The sequence below is a fragment of the Thamnophis sirtalis genome, unplaced genomic scaffold (genome assembly GCF_051295495.1).
Source record: "Thamnophis sirtalis isolate CommonGarterSnake01/CBP01778 unplaced genomic scaffold, rThaSir2_p1.2 scaffold_4, whole genome shotgun sequence".
Lineage (NCBI taxonomy): Eukaryota > Metazoa > Chordata > Lepidosauria > Squamata > Natricidae > Thamnophis > Thamnophis sirtalis.
Genome location: NW_028261384.1, coordinates 74058852 through 74076508, shown reverse-complemented (window position 1 = coordinate 74076508; position 17657 = coordinate 74058852). Strand labels below are relative to the sequence as shown.

The following is a 17657-nucleotide window of genomic DNA, read 5'->3' as shown; positions in this document are numbered from 1 at the left end:
ACAAAATGCAAGCATTGGATAAACTTAACCTGGTTTGTTCTCAAAGTGGCTACAAACTACTAGCAAAAAGGAGGCTTTTTGAGAAAAATAAGGAAAGGGGAAGAAAGCAAGGGGAAAAAATAAGGAAAGAGGGGAAGAAAAAAACAAAGAGGGAAAGAAAAAGAAAAGGGGAAAAGGCACCATCTCACCCCCCCAGCCCTGCTCAGGCATACTCCTTACACCAAGCGATGTGGAGTTTTACTTAAGTTGGAAAACTTGCTGCAAATGAGGTTTATCACAATATTCTCCACAGCTTGAAAAATTGCCCACAAAATGAAACAATAGAGGACTCATGAAATTGAATATGCTTTAATTGCAAACGCATTTTAAATTCATATTGAAATAACATACATCTTTGTATGCAGTTACACGTTACTTCTGCAAACGACAAGTTATTTACCAAAGGTTACTATAAGGTTATGTCATCACTAGTTAACAGCCAATTCCCCATAAAGTACAGTGCAGTGTATAAAGTACAGTGCAATCTTCTGGATGTATATTATCCAAAGTAGGATTTGTATAAGGGAATCAATCATTCCATTGCAATGTCTGTTTAGTCCAGTGTGAACCAAGATGGACGTTTCCTGTTTCTTTCGATAATTCGCTTGTCTTCATCTTCATTTCTGGGTTTTTCTCCTGTATAGAGCACAACACTTTCTACAATGGGAGCCTTATGTGGTCCATTTTCCGATAATCTAATTTGATTTTTTATGGCATAGGTTTCCAGTTTAACCTTTTCATAACAATAGCCACAAAGAACATGCTTCTCTTTCAGGTTGCCACATTCAGGACAAATATCTATGTTTCTCTAAAAGAAAAAACAGTCTTAAGGTGAGAGACATTCACAGTAAACCCACTATGAAACAAATGTTCAATTATATTTCTGAACTTGCTTGCAACTTACTCCTATTGATAGGGAAGAACGAAACATATAAAAGCAATGCAAGGGAAACAAAGTCCAATATTCTGCACAGGGAAATTTAACAAATTACCTTTATTTTTATAAGATGGCCAGAATTCCTTCGTCTGCAACGATTAACTTCAATTGTCCGCCTGGACTTTGGAGCTGGCATCCAAAGTATGCTGTCTAAAAAGCTGGGGTTTTCAAAATACTCGGTTTTCTCTTCCACAGGATTGAATAAAGAATCTGGAGCTGGTATTGCTAAAGCAGGAGCTTAAAGAAAAGATATTAATTCAAATAGTGCCATATCTTAGTCTATTTAAAATAGTTTAAATTAAATATGGAATAGTAACACCTTTTTAATGGGATTCATTCTGAAGTGACTAGCATTTAGATTTTAAACCAAAACATCTGAAGCTGGATTGGTACTGGAGCCCATCCGCAGGGAACTTCAACACATTTATTGAACAATTAAAAATATATTAACATAAGGTTTATTAACCATGACAGTAATTTTAAACACTTAAAAGGAATTAGGTAGCCCTGAAAACAAATGAAATTACTTCTGAATAAATATGTATATAGTGAAATGCACAGGGCTAGGTATCTAAAGTGTGTGTATATCTCATATTCAATTGATTTTAAAAAAAAGAGAGAAATCGTCTCTTGTTCCTCATCTTTTTGTCTGCCGTCAAGTCAATTTTTGACTCCTGGCGACTGCCTGGACTATTCCTTGCAGTTTTCTTGTCAAAATTTCAGGAACTGCTTGTCTTTGCCTGCTTCTTGGGGCTGAGAGACTTGCCCAGGTTTTCTAAAAAAGCCTTCAATTCCCTCCTTGGATTGAGCACTTTCAACGAGTGGAAATTTCCCACTGAGCTCCTGAGGGCTATCGTGATGGACAGCACCTTAGAAACCTTACCCCATGGTCCCGCGTGGCCGCCAAGTTGTCCCCAACAGGTTTGGAGAAGACGACGGAGTTTGGGGAAAGGGGATGAGAACACCAACACAGCCGCCATACTCCTTCCTTTCCCGGGACCTCTCGTGGCTCCGCCCACAGGTTTTCTACGAAATCCGGGTGGTGGCCACCGCAAGGAATCCTGGGAAACCGATTCAAACCACCCGCATCGTCATGTCACTGTCACACGTCTTTGGTGAACTACCGTTCTCGTTGTTCGAGTTTTGACTTTCAAACTGCACCAAAGGCTACCCCTGAGAGCACCTGTAGCCCTTCTCGCAGATTCACCATAATTAACGGCACTCCTAGAAATTCAGGGCCACGTGCTGCTTTCGGGAATTATCTGGCAAACTCGTCGTAAAACTGCAGAAATCACGTGCCAAAAAGATTTCTTTCTCTGCGCACGCGTAAGGCTCCCAGCGCACGCAGCCGCAGTTAACCTGACGCGGCTGTGAGGCTCGGTGGCGCGAGTTAAAATGGCGGAACGTGGCTACAGTTTTTCTCTCACCACTTTCAGGTAGCTTCTTTTCTTGAAAGGGAAACTTTGAGGCGAATCGTTTGAACGGCCAGCGCGCCCTATGTGGGTCGTATCAGGAGTGAGAAAATCTATTTGCTTGATTGCTTGCTCTTTCTGGAATAATAGAAGGGGAAGTGATTTTGTGGAGTCACTGTTGCTGCTGTTTGTTGCGCATTGTAGAAAGAAGTGGCAGGCAGGTAACAATAATGAATGGGATAAGATCATATTTTTTTCCCTGTAATGCAAGACCGCATTGACTTTGGTAGATTGATTATTGGTGCTTGGTAATATATCAAATTAAGTAGCATTGCTACCTAATAGGGAAAATATAACAGGACTGCGATAAACTGTACTGTCGCTTTTTTTTCTTCCTAAGATATGCAAACCGAGATATAAAATGGCTCTGAGATACAGTTCTATGACTTTATTGTAATAACTAGGCCATCTACGGTATGACCCTTTGGGTCATTGTTTCTGAGATAATCCTTACCAGATTCGTCAGTGCCTTCAATAATAGTTTCTAATATACAGGATTTTTTTTTTAAACTTCAGGGAGATATTCGGAGATGTGTTTGCCTAAAATGTAGCCAAAGTTGAACTGTATACTACAGTCAGACATCAGCAGCTGATCACAAGAAATGTTTTACTATATTTTGTATTATGTCATAAAATGCTTTACGATAATTTTCATATCATAAATTGCTTTATGAAAATTGCCAAATTTCAATGCCACAGAGATCATGTGTCCGAGATTTTGGATGCATTCTCTTAAATAAAACTCAAAAGTAAAACTTAAAAGTACTTGAGATACCTTGGTTGTCCTGTTAACATTTATAGACATGGTATTTTTTCAGGATATAAATAAGTTCATTTGTGATTGGCAATAAAAAGGATTGCACAGTTCATTGGTACATTGCTACAATGCTACATTAATGATACAGTATTAAAATTGTGAAACATGACTACACTGAAGTCCGAATAACTTGTCACTATTTTGTGACAATAATCTTGGGCTGGGCTACACATTTTAGTTTCATATAATTAAAGACTGGATATATTATAATTCTGTTTTGTATGCCACTTAATTTCTCAATAGATTTTTTTTCTATGATAGACTATAATGCAAACATTGAACCCATACTTTTAAATATATATGGAACTTGGTTGAAGAATATTCCTCTCAGGGTTGTTGTTTTTTTAGAAAATTAATGGAACTATTCAGGGCTCATTCTTTTAAATTAAGTAAACTTTGATTTCAGTCCTTCAAAAAAAAAGTTGATACACAAGATTAAATATGGTTTCATTAAGGGCCAGCCATTTGCACTAATTATAATTACTTTTTGTTTCACTTTTTGTTCTCAGTTTTTCCTAATTTATGTTGAGCTTTTCTACTACTTTTTGATTTTGGGACTTGTGTGTGTGTGTGTGTGTGTGTGTGTGTTTATGTATGTATATATGTGTGTGTGTGTGTGTGTGTGTGTATGATGTTTTGTCAAGGCACTTGGTATGCCCCATACTGCTTCCCTTTTGCCTTTCAGCTGTCCACCCTAGGAGCCTTCCAGGCCGAAACCATTTTGTATTGAATTTTTTTTGCTGATAAATAAATATGTGTGTGTGTAATATGTATGTATGTATGTACATGTATGTATGTATGTGTGTATTAACCTCACGTGTGAAGATTTTATGGAAAAATATATTGTTAGATTTTGCAAGGGATTCAGTGGAGATTACATTTAATTCAGATTATTTTTCTGAGGATTTGATCTTGGCAACTATACCTGACATTATGTTTATTCAACATCCTTTAGCATATGTAGGCTTTTTGAGCTGTTAGTTGCATAGAACTTTGTAAAGAATTCCCCCCCAAAAATTAAAAAATGAAATAACATCTTTTATTTAAAGCTTCCACTTAGGAATTAAAAATATCTGTGACTTTTCCTAACATTACTGTGTGTGAATTTGTTCCGGAGTAAATTATACTGAATTTATTAATTTCTATGAGAAAATTGTCTAACATTTTAGCTCTAGGCAAGTATTTTGCAGAAGGTAAGTTTTAACTTCTGGTACATATTCTAATATACTATGCAATGTGCTCAGTATGTTTTTGTTTAAAATAAATTGTTTTACAAACAAAATATTTTCTTCACAAATATCCCATGAATGAATTATATATATATATATATTTCAGTCCTTCTGGAAAGCTTGTTCAAATTGAATATGCTTTGGCAGCTGTTGCAGCAGGAGCTCCATCAGTTGGAATTAAAGGTATTAAAGATGTTTTTTTAATTAATATTTACCAACTTTTTTTTAGTGTAAATGCTTTTTTCCCATGCCCTTAGTTGAAATATGAAGTAAGAAAAAAATGATAACATTTTGTTGTCTGCCTAAAAAAAGCTTTTGCTTGGCCCTGTGAAAACAGATTGCTAGAATAAATGTTTGGCCTAATCACACACAATTTCAATTTTGATAATTCATGCATACTAAAGTTTCTAACATAAAGTGCATTACACGTTTATGAGAGAGTAACCCTATATTTTAGAAGGGCATTATGTCTGTATTATCATGTAGATATAAAGGGTATTTCCAGTGTTTTAAAATATGTATTTAAAACAAGTCAGAAAGACTGATTATTTAGCTGAACATTTATTTTCTATTTAAATAAACATTTCTAAGGAAATTAAAAAAACAGTTATTAGTTCATTTAATCCAGGATATTTTCTGGTTTATTTAAATATTTATATTCCACATTTCAGTTGGAAAGTTACTTAATTTTAGATAAATTTAATATATTTATTTATAAAATAAATCAACATATATAATTTAAAACAAGGGAAATGTAGTATTTAGGCACTGGATGATCTAAGAATTATAAGATCATATAATTAACAAATAGTAAATACAGAGAAAAAGCAATTACAACATTCATGAAAATCTGAGGAGTCATTTTACACTGAGTCTTATTAAAGGGATCATACACTGTATTTTGACTGGGAAAAGAAAAAGGATGAAATAGAATTTATAATGATTGCTTTTTTTAATATAATCTATTGAAATGGCAGTTGAATAGTTATAGAAAATATCTGATAAAATGTCTCAAGTATGACACATAAAAATTGATCAGTTTATTGATTTATATACTGAATATTTGAAGTGTCACAAGGGAAGCAGTAGGAAGATTTTCTAATAGTATTAATTTAGTGCATTCTTTTTTATATAGCTGCAAATGGTGTGGTACTAGCAACAGAGAAAAAGCAGAAATCTATACTGTATGAGGAACGGAGTGTTCACAAAGTGGAACCTATTACTAAACACATAGGTTTGGTATATAGTGGCATGGGCCCTGATTACAGGTAAATGAGAAAAAATATTTAAAAATAATATTAAATGGAAATATTACCTTTGGCCTTTGAGCAGATTGTGAGATAGGTGAAATCAAGTTGGTTAAAAATTATCTACAATTCAACAGGTGTTATACACTATATTGTTTAGAAGGTATATTTGCTAAAAGCTACATTTTTAGCCTTTAAAATATATATATATATATTAGCTACCTGGCTTTGTGCATGATACTATTTTGGATTCTTCTGTGCTCTGCAACAATGTATAAGTTGTTAATTGCCAAGGCTGTAATCCCAGATGTATTTCTTAATGTGAAAATTCAAACCCTTCATTAATAACAGCTAAGCCTTTTTCTGAAAAGTGCATGTCATATATGTGTGTGTACATACACGTATCAGCATTGTGAGACTGACCTGGTAGCGCAATCCATAAAGCTAATGAATTAGTCAATGTCTTTTTTAAAATAATTCTTGGAGATTTGTGGCCTATTACTTTTTAGAATAGTATAAAAATAATTGCTCTCCTATAGAAAAATTTTAAGTACTTATAAATGAACAAGGGGATTATTAGAAGCCAGCATTATTTTGGTTTGTTAACAAATCATGCCAAATAAACATTGCATCTTCTTTTAATAAAGTGATTAAATTAGTGACCAGCAACATGTGGGGACATAGTATACTTGGACTTCAGTAAAGTATTTGACAAAGTAGATCACAGCTCATTTCTTGATAAATAGTATCATCACCAGATGGATTTGCAATTGATTGACCAACCACACTCTGCGTGGTGCTCAATGGAACTACATATACAGTGGGGCAAAAAAGTATTTAGTCAGCCACCAATTGTGCAAATTCTCCCACTTAAAAAGATGAGAGAGGCCTGTAATTGACATCATAGGTAGACCTCAACTATGAGAGACAAAATGAGAAAACAAATCCAGACAATCACATTGTCTGATTTGGAAATAATTTATTTGCAAATTATGCTGGAATAATATAAGATCTGCCTTGAGGTGGAGGTTGGACTAAAGCATTTCTTAGATTCTTTCCACACTATGATTCTACGTTCTATTATTATTCAGTAGGTTATACTGATGAAGAAGGTAAGTACCAGAGGCAAGCTAAACAGGGTAAAACACACAGCCTGTTTTACTTTCTGCCAGAGTTATTTCTGTGTGATATGGCGGGCCTATTGATTTTACTCATTATTTTTCTCCCTGTAATTTCAGTTTCTCTACTAACAATAAGTGAATACCAAAACCATGAAACAAATTTCCACTGTAATTTAATAATCTTTTTTGCTTGTGTGTGTGTGTGTTTTACTTTGTTTTGTAGAGTACTTGTTCATAGAGCTCGTAAATTGGCTCAGCAGTACTACTTGGTTTATCATGAGCCTATTCCAACAGCTCAGCTAGTGCAGAGGATCGCTTCTGTGATGCAAGAGTACACTCAATCTGGGTATGTCACTTGCTTTTAAATAAAATACACTCATTTCTTTATTCTTCAAATTATGCAGGTGGTGACTACACATTTTTTCTGATATACCAGAGAATAATTTTGTAGAGATTATTTAATAAGCATAACCTTGTCATACATAGGAATATGCAAACTCTTCCACTTGCTCTTTTCTAGTTCCCAAGGAAACATACAGTACTACTAATAAAAGAACGCCCTCATAAATAAACAAAAAGAGGCTGCCTGATTATTAATATTGATGGGTATCTGCAGACCACATAATAAGTTTAATTTTTTTTAAAGACATTTTTCATTTAGAGCATTTTAGAGGGTGGCAATCAATAGGGAATGACCAGGCACATTACATTGTGACTGCTCAGCTGTATCTACAGATAATCCATGACTAATGGTGGTAAAACTCAGTCATGTGATCAGCCTGGTTTTATGACTTGCTTTGCTCATAAGTGTGAACACTATAGTTAAGCAAACTCATTTTTTCTTAGAATATGTTTCCTGACAAAGCAGTGAGTGCTGGATTTTTGCAAAACTGACATAAAAGATTGTTGCAAATGGCCATAATTGCAGCAGTATTGCCCAAAGTTCAGTAATGTGATTGCGGAAGGGGTGGGGGAAATCCGGCTTATAACTCCCTTTTTCAGGTAAGTTGTAACTGATTGTAAATCAAGGGCTACCTTTATAATTTAGTGCATGTAAATATCTGTTAAATGTATTAAGAGGTCCTTAACACCCCTGGCCCACTAGTGATGGATGAGCACGGGAAGCTCCATTTGTGAAATGGGGTGTTTGCACATGAAGCTGTCCTCTTCCCCCTGCCACTACTGGTCCGCAGAACTGGAAGGTTGGATACCACTGTATTAAAATATAAAGGTTCCTAATGTACATAAACTTAAATTATTTTTCTGAAATAAAATATTCTATTCTTGCCTTTCCTTGCCTTGGTGTGAGATTTTGGTGAATTGGACAGTAGTTACAGCTGTGTGAAAAAGTTGTGCACAGTTTATGGTTTATGACATTTTTGGATAGGCCATTGATTTTATGCTATGTATGCAAATATTGTTATATTTAAATAAATACTGGTGGTTTGTAAGTGAAAAGCATAAGCTTTTTGTAATTTGATGCTATTTGGATAGGGATTGTGAATTTTCTTGCCTGCTTACAATGCATGCTTACAATAACTATGAAAACAGATTAACTGATGCATACCCAGTGGCAATTACTAAGTGTTTTGTTAACATTTTTATTGTTTGTGGCCCTGAAAAGGAGCTTTTAGGTAGCCAAACATGGTTACTAATATGAAATTGGCCAGCCCTTTTTGCTTATCAGCAGGTGGCATTGCTTCGGCATAGACTGTATAAGCCTTTGTATGTGAGCTTTGGTGTCAGTGTGGTGCCAGGCTGCAATAATGGATTCAATCAGCTCCTGCTTGATCTTCGGGTGCTTCTTGCTTATTTCATAATCATCTTGGACCACAAGTTCTCAATTGGGTTCAAATCTGGGCTCTGAGCTGGCCATTCCAGGAGTCGAACACCATTCTTCTTCATCCACTGCTGGACAGACTTGGCTTGATGACAAGAAGTATTGTTATCCTGGAAGTAAAGTCCTTCCCTACAAGTTGCTAAGCTGAAGGAAGCATGCTCTTTTCCAGAACTTCATCATACTGTTTGGAATTCATGATTCCCTGTGCGATTTGTATCTGACCAATACCAGAAGCAACGATACAGCCCCAGATAATCACATGCAATGGATGCTTCACAGATAGATTCAGGCAGCAAGGCCTAAATTCTTCAGTTGGAAATCTGACATACTTATTGCACTGATTCCCAGTTCAAGTAAAAATTGCTCTCGTCACTGAAGATGACTTTGGCCCACTGTTTATTGGTCCAATCGGCATACTTCTTGGTCCACACATGTCGACAAGAGCAGCGACTGTCTGTGAGCTCTGCAGCCTTTGACCCCTTTGGCAAGTAGTCTGAGACACACTGTACTTGTGCACACTTTTGCATCACATGTTTCACCCCAAATTCTTGTAATCTGAGGTGAGGTGAGCTTCCTGTCAGCCATCGAAATGCATTGCAGAGCCCGATCTTGCTGTTTTATTGACTTTCTTGGTCTTCCAGAGCGGAGCCTGTCATCAACTGAACAGTTATTTGGTATTTTTCAACCACTCTGCTCACTGTGATGCGATGGCATTTCATACACTTGGCTATTTCTGTACAGGAATAGCCCTCTATGAAGCACAATGATTCGATGCCGCTGCTTAGTACTCAGTACCCGCAGCCAGAGCTAAATTAAATTTTTCAATGCTTTTCATGTCTATTTATAGACAGAGTATGACAACATTGATTGGCTCATAGATTTAGCCTCCATGCATTTTGATTGGTCAGCCAAAGCTCGCTGCTGATAGGCTACGTTCGATCCTAACATTCTTGAAAATTTTTTGTTGTGTTTGCACATAAACTCACTCAAAACCTTAAAAAGACTTTGGTTATGTTAATAAAAATTATGCATCTCAATCTGACTACAGAAATTTTCATCAAAGTACAAATCTTGTGTGGTTTCTATGAGTGAAAAGTTGATTAAACATGTGAATACAGCTTAAAACTGAAAGCATGCAGGACTTTTTCATACAGCCGTACAATTTACTGGTATATATGCTGAAATGTCTTCTTATTTTGTAGCATAGATAAGTTCATGATTTCTTTTATTTTGCTTTTTTTCCTTCCTTTTGAAGAGCCTTCATTTAGGACATTCTTGAATATATAGTCTGAACAAGAGTGCCACAGTTGCTTGCTGCCTAACCCATGTTGCATTATGCTCTTAAATGAAGAATGAATAACAGAAAATAACTATATCTCAAGGAACTAGCATGACTAATGTCTTAATAAATGAGTTTTCTTAATGTAAGAAATTTAAAAAAAGATTTAAAGTAATATTATTACATTTCAGCAATATTTTAGGGAAAATAAATACTGATGACTTCCTCTGTCACTCCTTTAATAATTTTTCATTTGCAATATGCATTGTTTTCAATCAGTCTTCATGCTAATAAAATTTTCACTTCCTTAATTTCTGCCTTAAAAGCTACTGCTAAAAATATAGGAGCAGTATCAGCAGTGATAAATTTAAAATTATTAACTACATAATGTAACCACATAGTGCTTTAAATTATAAACTGATATAACTGTAAAAAATAAATAACAACAAATATTCAACGTCTTATTAAATCCTGCCCTTGTTTATTTCTGATGTCTTAATAGAGGTGTACGTCCATTTGGAGTGTCACTATTGATATGTGGGTGGAATGAGGGGCGACCATATTTATTCCAGTCGGATCCATCTGTAAGTATTTAAAATGGAATTTCTTCATATCTTTGTATAAAAACTTGGTCTAGCTATTTGATTGAAGAACTTATGAACGGTTTTTCTGCAGTAAGTTTTAAGGAAGATATATGTATAATTGATGGTTAAAATTTCCAGGCTAGAATGTTCACAGCTGTTACACAGCTTGGATGGTGAGCTTTAAAATCCTATCAGGGGACTACTAGATCTGGGTAATGTGGTAGCATGTTCGATACCTTTGGTTTTGAGTTCCTAGATTATAAAAAAGCCAGACTTCTTTTTATCTTGTCAAGATTATTTGTAACTTTGTAGCCATTTAGGTGATTCAAATGATAATCTGTTATAAAATATATTCGATTGTCCTGTCTAAATCTCCTGTTTTTGGTAATCTGTATTTATATGTATAGTGACATAAGAATGCTGCTACATATACCCATAAATAAGTCGAGAATTTTTAAGTGTCAGAATTCCCTCTCAAAATTGGGTTTGGCTTATCCACTGACAGGTTTATCTGTTATTATATACAATAATACTTTTTAAAAGTGCCCATACATCCAATATGTATTCTTGGATAAACACATCTGCAGATAAGTTGACCTTTAGTCATAATGAAAAATAAACCAATGGATAAACTAATTATGAAAAATAAAATATACAAAATTTTTGACAATCATCCACAGATAGGCTTATATGTTACTATGTATGGTACTTCCCATATTTTCAGAATCTTAGTACAGCTAGTCCTTGACTTTTTAAAGTTTAATTTAATTTATTATTAATTAATAATATTTATTATCTATCTCATTTTGAAGCAACTCTGGATGACTTTGCAGCATTAAAACCATTAAAATAAAAGAAATATTTCTAAAACAATAAAAATGGAAACTACAATGAAAAACAGAATTATAGAAAGAAAATGGGGAGGGAAGGAGAAGGCTGTTCTGAGGGGAGGATGAATTGCCTTTCTATTCATCAACCACTTCCAGTGTGATCCCTCCCTGTTAGAGCCCCATGCCATCTGGCAGAGCCATGTCTTCAGGCTCTTGCAGAAGGACAGGAGGGTGCGAGCAAATTTTTCCCACAGGATACGATATTTCAAAGAGCTGGTGCCATAGCAGAAAAGGTTCTTCTGGACCCTGTCAGCCAAATTTCCTAGATTGAAGGGGCCCACAGCATGCCTCCTTTGCCAGCACAGGTGGGAAGAGTCAGTCCCAGTAGGTTAAGATGGTTCCTCAACTAACAGGGCTTTAAGGTAATAAAGGATGGTTCAAAAATAATGGTCTGGGATGAGTGTTTTACGGCCTGTAAACATGTCTGATCATTGCAAAACACTGCACACCCCAACAGTCACATAGTTATAATCTGGGTGCTTGAGAACCTGTTCATATGATGTTTGCTAAGTGACATATTATGTGATTGTCATTTGCAATCTGCATATTCTGCACAAAATAACTGCCTGTCCAAGGATTTCAACCCCAACCCCCCATCCTGGGTGTGTGTGTGTGTGTGTGTGTGGCTGAGCAGGTAGTGGCAGATTTCCACCAGTAGTCAGAATAATCCTGAGATAAAATTCCTTTTCTAGACTGTCAGAATGTTTATTACTTTAGCCCATTATTATATCATTCATTTCACAACTGGTGAATACTAGCATAAAACATAAGATGTTTTTTATTTCAGACTTAAATCAAATTTGTTGTATTTTGGAAATTCTGCTGTAACAAAATCTGAAGGCGTCTTTCTAGATGGTAGAACAAGGCTAGTACACTTGCCTTGTACAGGATGTTGTCATTGATAGGATCTAGGTTGACTTCAAGCATGGCATATCCAATGACCTACTTACCTCTTTTACTTGCCACTTCTGATTTTCATGTCTTTTCTGTATTTGTCTTTATCTGCTACTGTTGCTTTTTCTGTTCCTCTCTCTCCATTATGCCAATACTTCTGCTTGGTGTATATGTCTCTATATCAGAACATATACATAATCTGGATTCAGAATGACTAATCTGTGAGTAGAATGTTTGCGGATCTCCAGTGAATACTATTTCTCAAAAGCTTAAAAAATAAGTACAGATAGTCCTTGATCTATAACCACAATCGAGCCCAAATTTCTGTTGCTAAGTAAGACAATTGTTAAGTGAGTTTTGCTCCATTTTACAATTCTTGCTACATTGTTAAATGAATTATTGAGATTGTTAAATTAGTAACATGGTCGTTAAGTGAATTTGGTTTCCCCATTGATTTTGCTGCAAAAGGCTGCAAAAGTTAATCACATGACCTCAGGACACTACAACCATCATAAATATGAGTCAAGTGCCAAGCATCTAAATTTTGAGCATGTGACCATGGGGATGCCACAACAATAATTTGTATGAAAAAATATTGTCACTTTTTTAGTGCATTGTAATCTGAATAGTCCCTAAATGAATTGTAGGAAGAGAACTACCTTTATTTGCCTGGTAGTATCATATGCCTCTCATCTCCATGCATTCCGCTTTTATAACTTTTGTGTATGAATTTGCACAGTTAGAAAGTTTCCAAGGAATTTCTAGTAATATAAGGTTATTTTTTTCTATTCTCACTAAGTAGTAAATAAGTATATTATACATTATTTTTATATCTTATTATTAAGAAGATAGCTATAATATAAATATTTCTAATTTGCTGTACTTTTCACCTTCCAGGGAGCATACTTTGCATGGAAAGCAACTGCAATGGGGAAAAATTATGTAAATGGAAAGACATTTCTGGAGAAAAGGTAATGCAGAATAGAAATTCTGTAATCTAGTAAATTGTTACAGACTTGTATTCTTATTTGAATTTTCCATTTCTGGATTATTCTTTTTAAGTTCTTGGATGGTTTATAGTTAAATGTTAGTAGTGTTATAAACTCATATTCAATTGACTTTATCAAAATTCATCTTGATAGTGAATTTGGTCCACCATCTTGGTTATTCTATAAAATAGGAATAAGCATCCCCTTCACTCTTAAAAAACAACAACAAAAATTAAGTACTTTTATTTAAGAGAGGAATCTATCATGCTAAAAGGAAAACCAGGGGTCACATTTTTCTTGTATTCTGTTAATATATTTACAATGCTTCCTCTACTCGAATATCTTGAAGTGATTTACAATGCATAATGTAGCTATGCTATATTTTAAAACAACCTTGAGTAAACCTTTATGTTTGCTTTCTAGACATCAGTGTGGTCATTGCTGGTGACAGTAAGATATTACTAGAGCAGGCCAAGCATTTTTTTGGATTTCTTAAAGTCAATTTTTAGAAGGAATAGAAGGGGTGTTCAGCAGCAAAATGATATCTCAGCACCATTTTGATCCTCGCCCAACCCTAGGGAAAAAACTGTAAGGCTTAATGTATCCATTCTGCCTCTTCAATCCAGTAATTCATACATAAAAAGGGAAGGTTGTAAATGGTTGAATTTGCCATTTTGCAGAAACTGAGGTCTATAAATGGAAATTAAGAGAAATATGCAACAGGTTTTCTACTATGCTGTAACAAAGTGTGAGTCTAGCACTCTCCTACTTTACAAGGATGACTTTAGACTGCACATGGTGTTTTTGAAAATAACAATAGTGATAGCAGGTCTGCACTTTGGAAGCTGGTCCAGAACCAGTGAGGGGGTCATAGGAAAATGTAGCAATTTATCAGATTGTTTTCTGGTAAATTGATATTTTGTAATATTTTAGTGAAAAGTCATTTTGTCACATTATATGGATTAGCAAGCTCTTCCAATTCATTTGCAGTTATATCTTCATGGCAGTCCCTGGTATAGTTTGAAAATTTCAAATATGTTTATTGGCACAACAATGGTTTCTTGACCATGAAGAAATAAAAAAAAACTTCCTAAATTTATGGGGGCAATTTTGCACATGTGCAATTTTAGTTTTGTAGTTATGGGGGGATATTTTAAATTTCTTAGAAAATGTATGTTCTTTTGCAGATACAATGAAGACTTAGAGCTTGAAGATGCTATTCATACTGCTATCTTAACATTAAAGGTGAAAAATATTCATTTTCAATTTGATAAAATTTTCAAAGTTATTTTAATATTTAATTATTTAACAAAATTGTGCATCTTTTCATTATTAGGAAAGTTTTGAAGGACAGATGACTGAAGATAACATAGAAGTTGGAATCTGTAATGAAGCAGGATTTAGAAGACTCACTCCAACTGAAGTTAAAGATTATCTGGCTGCAATCGCCTAATCTTGATTGATTGATGAAAACACGCATCTGCTCACTTTTTAACTTCATTTATATTAGTGGCTTTGGATTTTAATTTCTACTTTATTAAACCTGTAGATTTTTTTAAAGTAATATGGATTCATATGCCACTGAAATATAAAACTAATTAAAACATTAAACAATGTACAAGAATATTTACACAATCTAAAAAAAATAAAAATTGGTGTAACTTCTGATTAAATTTACAAAATACTTCATTACACTAACTTCAAGTGTTGCTATGATTATTTCAAAATTCAGATTTTGAGTCCACAAAGCTTTTCAGATAACAAGTGGTTAAGGTTCTGTAAAGTTTTATACCGATAGGGCTGCTTGAGTAGAACTAGTGTGCAAGGTTTTCCTAACAGAAATTATACTGGGAAGAATTTGTAAAAAAAAGAGCCAATGACATGTTTATACTGAAGGATTTTTGGAAAGATTTTTTTAAAATCTCGAACATTAAAAGGGGGGAGGGACAAGAACCTGCTAAGCATTTAGACAACTATTTGTGAGTACATTGGGTATCCCAGGTTTACTTTGGTGGTAATTCTTCCATGGATTCTTTACCTTGAATTGGCCAGATACTGTATTTGCAACCACCTATATGCAAATCAGAAGGCTGATTACCATATTTTTTGGAATATAAGACGCACCTTTTTACCCCCCAAAAGAGGGTGAAAATCTGGGTGTGTCTTATACTCTGAATGTAGCCCCATGCGCATGACCCGCTCATCACATTTTTGGGTAGTTCCAGGTGGTTCCTCCCCCATACACACACTTCCCATTACAAAGTTTCCTAGTAGTAGAACCACACGGATCACTTCCCTGACAGCAAGGATTGGGGGGATGGATCTCCCCCATAACACACACTTTCCCCCTTGAACCCGAGCTCCCCTCAGAGCTCTTCCCCACCACGTGCGGACAAAGGCAAAGCAGCCAGTGGCAGGGGAGAGCAGGGAGCCCAGTGGTGGCAGCTTCCCTATCCAGGTGGAACACAATCAGAAGCAGAGGTAGTTCACTGTCCACTCAAAAAGGTGTCATGATAATAAAGCTGTCCTATTGTATGAATATGTATGGAAGAGGGTTGTGGATCTTCAACAGGGCGTGCAGAAGGCAGTAGATCTGAAACGAAGGCATTCCAACTGGTGGAGATAGCAATATAGCAATAGCAGTAGACTTATATACCGCTTCATAGGCCTTTCAGGCCTCTCTAAGCGGTTTACAGAGAGTCAGCATATTGCCCCCAACAATCTGGGTCCTCATTTTACCCACCTCGGAAGGATGGAAGGCTGAGTCAACCCTGAGCCGGTGAGATTTGAACCGCTGACCTGCTGATCTAGCAGTAGCCTGCAGTGCTGCATTTAACCACTGCGCCACCTTGGCTCTTGGATCACGGCAACTGCCTTACGCCTTCTGCACAGTGCCTGGTTTGCCAACCGAGTCCCGAGCCTCATGCTTCCCAGGGCCGTTTCGGGAAGCAGCAAAGGTGCGGGCTTGCTGGGAAGCCTGGCAACATGTTTATGAGATGACAATTATGACAAATCATGGCTTGAACTATCTTGCTTTGCATGTAATGAGTCTCTCATATATTAAGTTGCTTTACTGAAATAAATGAACTTTTGCACGATATTCTAATTTTTCGAGTTTCATCTGTAAATGAATGTGAGATTCTCACTAAAGCAGGATGGAGAAAAATCAATTCACAACTATTAATGATACCTTAAAGAGATTGGATATCACTAGAGGGAGGATGCTGTTAATGAAAAATGGGAGTCAAGAAAAGGGATAGTTAAAAGAATGAAAATAACAGTAGTCAATAAAATAGAACGGCAAATAAAGATTAAAAATTGCCAATAAAAATCCAATCTGTATTGGGAGCATCTGTACTCACTGTTAAACAATAGTCTATTTTATTGGATTGGGTAGCATTGTATCTCGAGAAAAAAAGGTGATTCCGGGGGGAGGTGCTTGCCGCCGACGGTAGCTTAACGAAGCTGCCCTCAGAGTTTTGGTTCGTATATCTATTTAAGATCTTAGATATCTCTTTTTCCAGGCAAGGAAAAAGTAGGGAGGGACCCCTAGCTAGTTAGAGTCCTCTTTGAAGTTCACAGCCTTTTTATCTTTTGGCTGTGAACGAAAGAGAGTGATTCAACGAAAGCTGAGTCATTTACTCCGGCCAAAGCTTCTCAGCTGTCTTTTTTCAGCTCAAGGCGAGTTACCCCCCTCCTCAGTACAAGATTTTGCAATTAACTTGTTAAAGATCAATCTGAGCAGCGACCATACCGGTGAACTTTTTTTTTCTCTATTTAAAATACCAGCTTCAATTTTACCAAAGACTCCTTTGTTTAATTTTTTTTTTTAAATGGCGAATTTATAGCTTCCGCATTTTTTATAACGATATATCTTCAGCTTCCTGGACAGAACTAAGGATATAACTCTTTACAAATCAATTAGCCCCGTTCTTTCGATGATTTCCTTTTATCAACTGCCAGGGGTTTTGCTGAAATTACCTTATCTCAAACTAATGTGAGTAAAGATTCTGTTTGTTTTCTTTTTATCATGGCACCGAAATCGAAGCAGCCCAGACGCTCTTTTACATCGCAGGCTTTTGTTGCAAAGCCGCAGCTCTTATCTTCCACACCCACTACTGGAGAAGTGCTAACGAAAGAATTTCTTTTTGAAACTCTCAATGAATTTAGAGAGGAGATGAAGCAATTTGTTACAGATTTATATGGCAAGCTTGATGCTAAGATTGCCCAAACAAGAGAGGATGTCATGGGAGTTATGACTGTGATGACAGACTATGTTGCTGGAATTGAAGATAAGCTGGAACTCTTGGAGCAAACTA

At 35.8% G+C, this 17657-nt stretch overlaps 2 protein-coding genes across 2 annotated transcripts; one reads left to right on the top strand and one right to left on the bottom strand.

Annotated features, from left to right (window-relative positions):
• Positions 1 to 332: 332 nt before the first annotated feature.
• Positions 333 to 1999, bottom strand: MRPL32 (mitochondrial ribosomal protein L32). Its single transcript, XM_087713120.1, has 3 exons — positions 1860 to 1999; positions 1032 to 1213; positions 333 to 847 (listed from the first exon to the last, which is right to left on the bottom strand). Exons 1-3 carry the CDS (start codon positions 1954 to 1956, stop codon positions 593 to 595), a joined length of 534 nt encoding a protein of 177 aa, XP_087569246.1. The 5' UTR covers positions 1957 to 1999; the 3' UTR covers positions 333 to 592.
• A 253-nt stretch (positions 2000 to 2252) lies between these two features.
• PSMA2 (proteasome 20S subunit alpha 2) lies at positions 2253 to 15036 on the top strand. Its single transcript, XM_014073184.2, has 8 exons — positions 2253 to 2412; positions 4601 to 4677; positions 5630 to 5762; positions 7086 to 7208; positions 10484 to 10565; positions 13247 to 13320; positions 14526 to 14583; positions 14675 to 15036. The coding sequence occupies exons 1-8, from the start codon at positions 2372 to 2374 to the stop codon at positions 14789 to 14791; spliced, it is 705 nt and encodes a 234-aa protein (XP_013928659.1). The 5' UTR covers positions 2253 to 2371; the 3' UTR covers positions 14792 to 15036.
• Positions 15037 to 17657: the final 2621 nt, after the last annotated feature.